Raw genomic sequence first — 12427 nt, 5'->3', positions numbered from 1 at the left:
GTGTTGATGGGTGAATCCCTGGCGCTGCACTATTGTGTTCTGACAGCAAGAGGTTGCTCAGCCCTCCGAATACAATGATCACTGCTGGCAGCTATAGCTGCCAGCAGTGATCGCATGGGGGAAAAAAAATCAGGCTGTTTCCTGCTGAACCACTCGAATTTCGATCAGTCTGTGTCTGGCCTTACTCGGATTTTCTATCACTTCCTTTTCTGGATTAAGTAGGGATGCATAGATCTATCGGCCGAAAGTAGGTTTATCATCGTTTTGCCGATAGAAGATGCCAATAATGGCATGCTGCTTCCCACTGACTTAATGCAAAATCGTATCCCATTAACTTCAATGGAAAATCGCATCCCATTGACTTCAATGCAAAAACATTAATTCAATTAAATTTAAAAAAACCTTTTTTAAAACTGTCTTTTTCGGTTTTCGGCCAAGTGCATCCTGAATTTTCGGTTTCAGTTTTGGTACCCACATTTTCATTTTGGTGCACCACTAGTATTAAGGGCACTAAGTGCAGCGAAAACCACCCCTCTCCCATTGGGACAAAAATGACTAAAATTATGATAGTGATTTTTAAACCATTTCCTACAAATAATAAAAAATTTGTCTTTAGATACACTTTTTAGTTCAATATTCTCCATGGTGCCATTTCCAGCGGTATCCAATTTAAAGGAGCCGATCAGAATACAAAATGCCACCTGTCATTGCTGAATTGTCTTTATGCATTGAAGTACAGTACATTCCAAAAATAACAATCATGATGTTCTAATAAGTGTCACTAAAATCTAAAACAACCCTAACCTTAACGCCTTCCCACCGAGAGCACACCTATATGCAGCCACACAGAAGTGAGCTTTTTTCCATGGGGCCGCATAAATGCGTATCTCCCTTTGTGTTGGGAGTGTGCCGCACAGGACACTGTGGACTCAGAGATCCCAGGGTCTCATACTAACGATCGGTACCTGGGACTTTCAGTTCATGGTCACTTGATCGCTGTGAAAGCCTCTGATTGGCTATCACAGTGATCAGTCACTGTGAGCCCGCCCCTGTGTTTGCATCCTCTTAAAGTTAAATTAGTATCAGTGTCCGTGTGTTTTGGGTAGGATGAAAAAAAAATGCAAAATGCGCAGTACTGATTCTGGGCTGTACTACAAGTACAAACAACAACTAACATACACACGTGATATCGCAGAAGAATTTATTTTGGGTTGTTTGGTGGTAAATTATGAGGTTTTTTTTTTTCTCTATGCATGAAGGTAAAAAACTTTGTTTTCACCCCCCCCCCCCTCGGTAATACTTATCTGAGCCCAATCGCGATCCAGTGATGTGCATGGGAGCGGCTGCAGTCCTGACTCTCAGCCTCATTAGCTAAGAAACAGAGCCATTGGCTCCTGCTGCTGTCAATCACAGGCAGTGAGAAGGGAGTGGACACACAGGGTGGGGCTTGGGAGCAAGCAGGCACGAGTACCCCCACAGCAAGCAACTTGCAATGGGGGCACTCGGCAGGGGAGAGGAGCCCAGAGCGCCGACGGGGGACCTGAGAAGAGGAGGATCCGGGCTGCTCTTTGCAAACGGACTGCACAGAGGAGGGATTTCATGTTTGTTATAAAAAAAAAAAAAAAAAAGCCTGTAGTATCACTACGCTGTTATAACCACTAGCAAAAATCACTGTGTTCTCCCGGTGGGGACGGCTTACCCCGCCCCCCTGTTGGGAGAACACAATGGCTCCACGGGAGAGATTCCCTTGTTAATGCTGTCTGTGTTGATGGGGGAATCGGGTGAATTTCATTCCTGTAACCCGTGGTTGCTCTGTTTGTCTGGCCTTACATTGATGACCAGTGAAAGTGGGAGATAAAGATCCACCATAGCTTACAGGAGAAGGAAACCTTCCCAACCTCTGGAGAAACCCTGATTGACCTTTGTAGTCTTTGATTTTGAGAAAGCATGTGGATATGAAATATCCGGGGCAGTTATACCAGTGCCAGGTCAGGGATTCCACAAAGTGTGAAGAGAAGATGACAGACCCAAAATTCAAACAATATAGGATTAATGCGCATTCAGAACTGTGTTTTAACTGCTTTGCATTGCAAATCCCTCTGAAAAAGTGATCGGAGCATGGATCGCTTTTCAGTGGAGTGACAGTGCGAAGAACCCTTTGGGTTCACACTGGTATGCTGAGGTTTGGCCGCAGTAGTTGTGTACTCGCAGTTTTCTTGCATGTTACTCCTGGTTATAGCCTCAGTTGCATAGACTACTATTAGGTTGCAGGTTTTTGTAGGGTTTTCTGAAAGTGCACCAAAAATGCAGCATCTAGGACTTTTGTCAAAAAAAGCAAAGGAGTTTCCAGTCACAACTTGCCAACCAGCCTGTGACCAACCGAATAAACCTGTCGAACAGGTTAAACGGGTTTAGTTGCACACATTTGCAAATACATGCATAAGCTGCAGGCCTCAGCAAGGCACCCTATCTGCCGACCCTAACTCTACCATTATAGAGTCTCTACAGTGAGAGCACATGTATTCTAATAGATAGATGGAGGACTGGTGACTGGAGGGAGCCCATCTCTCCTTAAAGGCGCAGGGTCACACTGAACACCCAGCACATCGCACAATGGCAGCAAAGGTGTCAGTGCGTTGCCTGACCAATATAACAACAACAATACAAAAATTGGCCCCTGTTTTAACGCATACTGTTAGACCGGATAATTCAGTTGATCGCAGGCTGGTTGGCAAGTTGCGAGTGGAAACTCCTTGGCTTTTTTTGACATCCGTTTCCCCCTCCAGTGCTCCTTGCTGTTAAGACCAGTTAAAAGTGAAGTGACCATTTTTTGTATTATGTAGGACTTTTGGTGTGCTTAACCACTTGCCGACCGCCGCACGACTATCTACGTCGGCGGTCAGCCCCTCACAGGCAAACTGACGTAGGTCTACGTCGCTTGCTTGTGAGGGTCTAGGGAGTGAGCTCCCGCGTGGTCACGGACCCCCCCCCCCGCGCGTGTGACCAGCGGACCCGATGTCCGCCGGTCACTCTGCGATCGGCGGGGGAGAGGGAGAAAGTCAGGCGGCTAGTGTAAACAAGCTGCCTGTCATTCTCCCCTGTGTATGAGAGATGATCATACGGTTCTACTATGTAGAACCGTTGATCACTCTGCATACAGCTGAAGCCACAGCCAATCACAGTAGAAAGCACGCCCCTAGGGACACACACAGCCCCTCCCTCTCAAATAAAGTTAACCCCTTCACTACCAGTGTATTTTTACAGTAACAGTGCATATATATATATATATATATATATATATATATATATATATATATATATAGCACTGATTACTGTAGAAATGTCAATGGTAACCCCAAAAGTGTCAAAAATGTCAGTCAAGGGTCCGATCTGTCCACCGCAATGTCGCAGTACCGCAAAAAAATCGCAGATCGCCGCCATTACGCGTTAAAAAAAAAAAACAACAAAAATGACAAAAATCTTTCCCTTAGTTAGTAAACGCAATAACTTTTGCACAAACCAATCAAAATACGCTTATTGTGATTTTTTTTTACCAAACATAGGTAGCATAAAACAAATTGGCCGAAAATGTTAAATTTTGATTTTTACATTTTTTTTTGGGGGGAATTTCATATAAAAAAATGTGAAAAATATTGCTATTTTTGCAAAATTTACGCTCTTTTTTTTTTTTTTTTTTTTTTTTATAGCGCATGATCAAAAAATCGCACAGGTGATCAAATACCACCAAAAGAAAGCTCTGTTTGTGGGAAAAAAAGGACGCCAAATTAGTTTAGGTACAGCGTTGCACGACCGCGCAATTGTCCGTTAAAGTCACGCAGTGCCGAATCGCAAAATACCCCCTGGTCGTTTAGCAGCCAAATCCTCCGGGGCTTAAGTGGTTAAAAAAAAATGTGCAACCTAACAGAAGTCAATGGGACTGCGGCTATAACCAGGAGTAACATGCAGAGAAATTGCGAGTACACCACCACTACAGCCAAACCGCAGCAAGGGATCCATGCTCAGGTCACTATTCAGAGGCATTTGACAGGCACTGAGAAGGTGATATCTCATTTTCTCTCATATCACTGTCCAGAGCGCTGTGTACGTTACAGGCCTCCTCAGACAGACCACAGTCCAGAGCACTGTGCATTACAGGCCTCCTCAGACAGACCACAGTCCAGAGCACTGTGCATTACAGGCCTCCTCAGACCATCCAGAGTGCCTAAAACTGTATCTGTGAGTTTGTTCAAACCTTAATACCATAAATATGAATATATTTGAATGTTTCACTCCAGGAGTATATAAAACGTTTGGAAACTCTAGAGAAATGCTTAAACAATGCATTACAATTTTAACTAAACCCATTTGATTTTAGTCGACTAAAATGTACTGCAGATTTAATCGACTAAAACTAAGACAATTGCAGATGGCTAAAATGGGAGTAAAACTAAAATGGCATTTTAGTGAAAAGACTAAGACTAAAGCTAAATTGAAATTTGCTGCCAAAATGAACACTGCTTGTGCTTGTCCTATCGGGACGGCTTTAAAGAGTCTTCAAATAGTCACAAAAAAAGCTCCAGCATATGCAGTTGAGCAGTACAGTGTTCAATCACGAAGCATACAAGCCTCCTCAAAAGAGATCAAACTATTTTGAATGACTCTTCCAAATCTTTACATTTACAGCGGATCACAGTGAAATAACAATGTTTTTCTTCATTGTAGGTGGATAAAGTGGTAATAAACCCCTATTTTGGGCTCGGAGCTCCGGACTATTCCAAAATCCAGATTCCAAAGAGAGACAAGTGGCAGAGGAGTATGAGCAGCGTCATGGAAGACAAGTATAGTCCCTGTTCCCTTCATTTGCTTTTAGTATTGAAGATGGCTGTAGACCAAAGAGGACAGTTGAACGTGTTGGGATGGTTGGACCATCCTCCGGCTCTAGCGCCTGCCTGCTTGCACATAAATATGAATGCTTGGTGCAACGGAACCGCGACCCACACTGTGTTTGTGGGCTTCCGTCAGTATACGGCTTACATACAAAACTTAGCTTGTATGGATCTGAAAACAACAAACTCCTTTATTGAATAAGAAACAGACTTTTTATACACTTGAGAACTATGTCAGTCACTACATGAACACTGACCCAAATATTTACCCAAAACATCACACGATGGTTAGATAATGAGGTACAACTGACTCATGGCTCATCCCATCTAGACAAGGCTATCCTTAGGCCCCTTTCACACTAGCGGACCGTTCAGATCCGCTTGTCAGTTTTTCAGGCGGATCTGAACGGATGCCCCATGCATCTCTATGGGGCAACGGATGTCAGCGGGGACATGTCTGCTGACATCCGATCCGGTCCAACAAATCTGGACGGATGGAAACCCTATTTTCCATCCATCGGATCGGATGAGAACGGACAAGCGGTCTGTTCTCATCCGATTCCCCCATAAAGAACAGCGGAGACCTGACAGCTCCGTCTCCGCACACAGCCGGAGACAGAGCTGCCATCCGCCTGCTCAGCGGGGGATCGGCAGATCGATCCCCCGCTGAGAAAAACGGAATCCGCCGACGGACTCCCATGTGTGAAAGGGGCCTTATCTTGCTAATTAACTCAGCGCACTTAAATAATAAATACAATACATAATTAAATAATAAAATACAAAATTACACATTATTATAAGTGTAAACACAGAGTAAATCAGCATAATTACTATGTGTGGAAGACAGGTGGTTGAGCTGATATTATCATCTGCTAGTAGTCTGACTGTGTGAAGCCTTATTGGCAATAGGCAGCTAGGCCTAGGGTCCCAGAGTCTTCAAATATTCTTTGAGATATATTGTTGACCAATATTACTGTCCCATTTGAATAATCCAAACCATATTCTCAGTGTCCATTAAATCCATCATTTTCTTGGCCACACTGTGCCCATAATAGACACAGGGTGACTTGCACATAAGAGGGGGCCTAGGGACCCGAGACAGAGATTTCCCAACCTCTCCAAGGTAATCTGGGTTCCACGGGCCCTCCCAACCAAAGTGACTCCCGTCACAATTTACAATCTTTCCAACAGTCCGATGCCCACGTGACTCTTTCCAGTGCTGGTATCGTCTCCCAAGGTTCTTTAACCATATTAATTGGCTGGAGCGGGATGAGGTCCCTTCCACAAATGCGTGGAAGTACATTCTTCCCGGCTCAATGGCAGCATGCCAGAATGGTATCTTAGCTGCACGTGCACGGCTCGGTGTACATTCTGCAGAGGCTTGTCAACAGGCAGGAAAGTGTATTATTTTTTTTATTTATTTTTTTTGCACTGGAGACCTTGCATGTTAGTTCTGCACCTTGCATGTTAGTTCTGCAATCAAAAGCCCACCTTTTCGCATATAGCTTTTCTTTGCAAATGGGGCTGTATATTAAAAGCCAAAACTTGTTTTCATTTTGAATGAAGTAGAGGAGGATTGCAGTAGAACTAAAGGCAAAATCCTTTTATTTATTTATTTATTTTTTTTTTTTCATGGGTAGAAGAAGAGAGAGGTTATAAAATCTGTCATTTTCTTTTGCCATCTCTGTCCCATTGGGGGAGGGGGGTGATTCCCTTCACTTCACTTCCTGTCCCAAATCCACGTCAGGAAGTCAGAGGAAATCCCTCCAAAGTGAGAGACTCCCTGGGTTCTCACCAGAACTAGTGTCCCCATTGGAATATTTCTACTTTCTGTTCTGGTGACAACTCAAATGTTGGGATTTTATTTCACTTTTGGGAATTATTGGTAAACAGGATAAATACAGAGGCTGAAGAATCTCCCAAAAGGGGACAGACAGCAATAAAAACCTGCCAGGCCTTCTAATCCCTCTCCACTCTATTCAAAAACTAGAAACAAAAAATGCCTTTAGTTATACTTTAAAACTGCTGTCAGGATTTTTTTTTCTCTATCTGTGTCTTATTAGGGACATTGTCCTTTTTGGAAGATTCCTCTATTTCTGTTCTGGTGACAATTAATAATTTTGAATATATTCTCGCATTAATTTCCAGTAAGATTGCTGATCAGGACAGTTAAGAGGGTGGATCTCCCTTAAGTGCTGGTTCACATTTGTGCGATGCGGGAACGCTGCGAATATACAGTGTGTTCCCGCATCACATCCGCACCCCTGGCAGTTCACACTGCCATATGCGATGCGCTGGGGGTGCCAAATAAAAGTTAACACCCCCAGATAAGATCGCATATCGCAGTGTGATCTGTAAGTTCGCACAGAATCTGATCGCACTAGTGTGAACCACCATGCGATCCGATTCTGCTGCGGATCAAAAAAAGGGTCCTGTGCGTATTTTGGTGCGATTGCGGTGCAAATTTAGCCATACAAACTGGCTGAATTTGCACCTCACAGAGATCGCATGTAATTTTAGGAGCAGTGCTCTCCGAATCACATGCGATCTCTTTGATCGCACTAATGTGAATCGGCACTAAGTGGGGATCGGACAGTAAAAAAAAAAAAAAACCTGACGCTGGTTCTAACACCTCACCAATTGTTTTTTTTTTGTTTTTTTTTTAAAAAAAGCTTTTGTGTGTTGAACCATTTATTATTACAGGTACCTATATAGCACTGTCAATTTACACAACATGTACATGCACATCAGTCTCTGTCAATTTACATATATATGCTACATTCACATCAGTCTCTGCCCTCAAGAAGCTTACAATCTAAGATTTTTAACTCACGTTCATACATACACATACCAGGGCCAATTTAGATAGGAGCCAATTAACATAACAGCATGGATTCGTAGTGTGGGAGGGAACTGGAGTACTCAGAGGAAACCCACACAGGCACAGGGAGAACATGCAAACTCCAGACAGGTAGTGCCATGGTTGGGATTCAATGACCCTAGTGCTGCTGGGCAGAAGTGCTAACCACTTGGTGACTGTGCACTAAAACATTAATAAAAGTATTCTACACTGCAGTGTGATCTCACGTTGAAATAGATGAATTGACTATTTGTATTTTTTTCTTTTTTTTTTCTTTTGGAAAAATTAAGTGTGGAATGTAATGTATTTTTAATTTTGTCCATTAGGGAGCGCCAGTGGGTGGATGATTTCCCTCTGCACCGCAGCGCCTGCGAAGGAGACACCACACTATTAAATCGATTATTAGATGAGGGATTTTCGGTGAACCAATTAGACAATGACCAATGGGCCCCCATACATTATGCTTGCTGGTGAGTGTTCTGATGAGTGTGTATTGTGTCGGAGTTCTTGAGCAAAAATAAAGGCCTGGTACACAGTGGTTTTTTTTTTTTTTGTTTTTTTTTGTTTTTTTTTTGTAGTTTAACCCAGCGGGCTGTACTGTACTAACTATGTGATGTTAGTACCGCAATCTCCCTGCTGAGCTATTGTATTCCACCAGAGTACACTGGTTAACGCTCTCAGCCATTGGCTGCCAGCACTGATCAGCTTCTGGTTTTCCAGCATTCCCGTTCAACAAAGCTGGACAGGCTGCTGTACACACTGGCAGAATGTCGGTCAGTTTCTGTTGAACCAGCCAATATTCACCCAGTCTGTGCCAGCCTTTAAGCTTGGCATACATGAATCCCTGGTTGTCCCCATTTAGGCTGCATTCGCACCTATGCAAAAGTGCATCTTTCCGAAATGCGTAAAAACATTGTCAACCTTGTGGTGTCATTTATTGTTAAAGGCATCCCAAACGCAGCAAGCAGACGAGCGGTTTAAAAAAAAAAAAAAAAAAGAAACCTGTGAAGTTCAATACCCAAAAAGCTACATGAGCTGTTTTGACGCATGTAGGGCAGTCTGTTGAAATTAATGGGCTGCCCTATGCGTGTAGCAAAACAGCGCGTTCACAAAACCCTAGGTGTGAACCAACCTTAGAGTTCATCCAGACCTGCTTTAAGCACTTGCTGACCGCGGGCTGTCCATGGACATCCTTGGGTTTCAGTGGATATGCATGCATGCATCATCCCGGTATCATAATTTGCAGCTGGCATTTCCCTTTTAAGGCAGAATTGGTTTTGAGTGGCTGAATAAGCAGTTTGATCACTTCTGTGGGTGGCAGAAGAGGGGCTTTGCTGTTCGATGCAACGGCATTCCACAGAGCGAGAGGAACTGACATTATTCCTCCCTCTCTGTGACCCCAAACCAGAAGCGACGAGGATTTCATCACTTCCTGTTATTGGCTCTCTGTTTTACCTGGGCGTTAGCGGCCAAGAAAGCAGACGATTGAATCAACCTGTGTCTGATCAGCTGCTGTGGAGGCCAGAAGAGAGATTTTGCGTTCAGATCTTTGCTTTTTCCAGTCGCTGCGTTTTTGAAAAGGGTCCGAGACTTTTTAAAACGCAAAGCGGTGTGTTTTTGGTTTAAAAGACTTCAATGGAAAAGCTTCAAAAAAGCATGTAGATGCGTTTTGGCTGCAATTTGCATTTTTTAATCTAACCAACAACGAATTGGACAAACATTTTTTAAAAAGCATAAAATGCATCAAAAATGCACCAAAAATGTGTGTAAAAACGCAGAATGCACCACAAGAAGTACTGCAGGTGTGAACCTAGTCTTAGCGCTCAGTTTGAAGATCTATGAGTAGCTGCGCTAATCTCTAGGTGAATATTCAATTACCCAAATAAACCTGCAATTCACAACACCACTAGTGATATCAAATTAAACTTAGAGAAATGTGCGCTAAACCATATAACAAACAAGAATGAAGTAAAGAATGGTATATTGACTATACAAATTCAAATAAAGTGTCCATTGATATATTCATTCCGTATCAATAGTGATATCTTGTATATAATCGCTCATATAGTGATTCACCCAGCTTACGCGTGCCTAAATCCACCACCTTCCACAATTCACACTCACCAGAAGGTAGTGTAGTATGGGCCTGATCAGTATATACGTCTCATAATTCCTTATATGGGTCTCTCCTGTGGTCCCAGGTGCATATAACAATGCTCCACTGGCTCTTAATTCACTCCACTAGAATTCCCTCTCATGCATTCATGCAATTAAATAAAAGCCATCATTGCACAACATTCACATCAACTTTTATTTAGATGCCATAAAAAAAATGTACACTCACATGTGATAGTGCCTATGGACCGACACTGTCTGTCCAGCAATCACTAAGCCTGAGAAGAAATTTGGCCGGGAAATTTCGTCTGATCTGCTGATTTTCGGCTTGTTTGTATGGTGCTTCCGACAACCGACTCTGACTTTTCGGCCGAAAAAATCCTGGTGTGCAGGCATTAAAATTTTTGTCCTCTGTCAAAACGCGTCCGCTTTTCGTCTCATTAGTACAGATTTCGATGGGGAAAAATCTTATGAGCAAGACTAGGCATGCTCAGAGATGAAAGAACGCATAGAAAGCAATCCAACACATGACATCACTTCTGAAGTAGAATTCTGTCGTACGGGAAAATTCGTGTGCAGTCTAGAGCACATTCCATCCAACAGACACCACTCTGGACAAAAGACGGACGACCGGTCAGCAGAAATTCGTTGCGTGTGTACGAGGCTTTAGCCTGTACGGCCGACACTCCGTTCAGTGGAGCCGGCATGCGTTCCAAGCCACAAGTTCGTTAACAGGAGAGAAACTGGAAGTGGCGTCAACCTCACTCTGCTAGTCTCAATGCCTTTTGCAATAAACATGCGTCATCGGGAAGCTGCTTTATAGGCTTATTGATTGCTGGATAAGCTTAGAGCCAGTCCATAGGCACTAGCACATGTGAGTGTACAATTCTTTTTTTTTTTTTTTTTGGTATCTTAAAAAAAAGTTGCTGTGAATGTTGTGCAATGATGGCTATTATTTAATTCCATGAATGCATGAGAGGGAATTCTGGTGGAATAAATGAAGAGCCAGTGGAGCATTGTTATTTGCACCTGGGACCACAGGAGAGACCCGTATAAGGAATTCTGAGACGTATATACTAATTAGGCCCATACTACACTACCTTCTGGGGAGTGTGAATTTTGGAAAGTGATGGATTTAGGCATGCGTAAGCTGGGTGAATCGCTACATTTATTTATATGCAAGATGTCAACTATTGACACGGAATGAATATATAATCAATGGACACTTTATTTGAGTTTTTACAGTCAATATAAATGTCTTTATTTCATTCTTGTTTGTTATAATATTTATTGCACGTTTCTCAAGGTTTGATATAACGAATTGGTTGTACATTAGTAAAGAAAAAGTGGGGTGTCTCGAAGTGTAATAGGTTTAATTATCCACAATAGAACAGATGACAAATATGTGCTCACGTTAAGAACAATGGATAAAAGCTCATCTGAAAGAATGGCAATCCAGTACCCATGGGGGTCAGCATCCAGGTGTATGAATCCAGGCCAGTAGTTCAGGGGAGGAAGCGATGTCACTCCGTAGCACCATCAGGCTAGTCGGCCGGCGGCTTCCGGATATAGCTCTACTTGGAACCATTCAGAACGCAGAGTCGCCTGCGTGACATCACCACACGGGCAGCTAATTGCACGACGCATTTCAGAGAATGCGCTGGAGCCTCACAGGGAATGCGTGCTCTTTTTTTCAGATGAGCTTTTATCAATTGTTCTTAATGTGAGCACGTATTTGTCATTGTTCTATTGTGATTTATTAAACCTATTACACTTAGATATAATAAATGCTTAAATAGAACCAAGGCGCACACTAAGTTATTCAAGTAAATCCTATGCGCTTAGGAGTATACAGATCCAAGGTCAATGGTGCTGCTACTTAAAATGGTAAAATATGTAAAGATCTATATCACTGTTCCTGCCTCAAGGCAGCAATACTGGATAATAGCAGCGCAAATAATGGTAAAATATACCTGCATCTAAATAAAATGCTAATATACAAAAAGGTGGATAATAGTGTTGAGCGAACACGGACTGTATTATTCGTGTTCGTACCGAATAATTGGATTTTTTTTACCCGAACACGGACACGGACACTTTACTGTATGTTCGGGTAAAAATCCGTGTTCGGTCGTTTTATTTCCGGGTTTTGCATGCTTTGGCGCTCTTTTCATGGCGGGCTTTCAACAGCCAATCAACAATCGTTTAACTGGTGTGCCTTAAGCCATCCCAGCCATGCCTGCAAATGTCTTAGTAGCTGTGATTGGCCGTCTGAAGCATGTGACCAAGTCTTTATAAGTTCGAGGCAGCCGCCGCAGCAGCGTCATTCTGCTGCTTAGCTAAGGGACAGAGCACACATCAATGTGCTGGCTGCTGATTAGGGACAGATAGGCAGGAAAAAAACATTTGTGTCCGGATAGAATTGAGGGACAGGTCGGAGTGTTTAGGCAGGGCGAGTTGTAGGCATTTTAGGGATAGAGTCTGCTGAATTATAGGGTCAGTGTCTTCTACAAACTACAATCGATATTGCTGTGTGGGGGGTGGGGTGAATCTGCACTCAATCCTG

At 43.0% G+C, this 12427-nt stretch overlaps 1 protein-coding gene across 3 annotated transcripts in view; it reads left to right on the top strand.

Annotated features, from left to right (window-relative positions):
• Positions 1 to 12427, top strand: part of KRIT1 (KRIT1 ankyrin repeat containing) — a 352560-nt gene that overhangs the window by 293691 nt on the left and 46442 nt on the right. For all 3 annotated transcript variants that reach the window (XM_082257822.1, XM_082257820.1, XM_082257821.1), the window contains 2 exons: positions 4723 to 4838; positions 8073 to 8216. In XM_082257822.1, the coding sequence (XP_082113948.1) occupies positions 4723 to 4838; positions 8073 to 8216 (260 nt within the window). The remainder of the gene's footprint in view (positions 1 to 4722; positions 4839 to 8072; positions 8217 to 12427) is intronic.

The sequence above is a fragment of the Pelophylax lessonae genome (genome assembly GCF_965119305.1).
Source record: "Pelophylax lessonae genome assembly, chromosome: 5".
Classification (NCBI taxonomy): domain Eukaryota; kingdom Metazoa; phylum Chordata; class Amphibia; order Anura; family Ranidae; genus Pelophylax; species Pelophylax lessonae.
The sequence above is the reverse complement of the archived record's forward strand: the minus strand, read 5'-3'. Positions and strand labels throughout refer to the sequence as shown.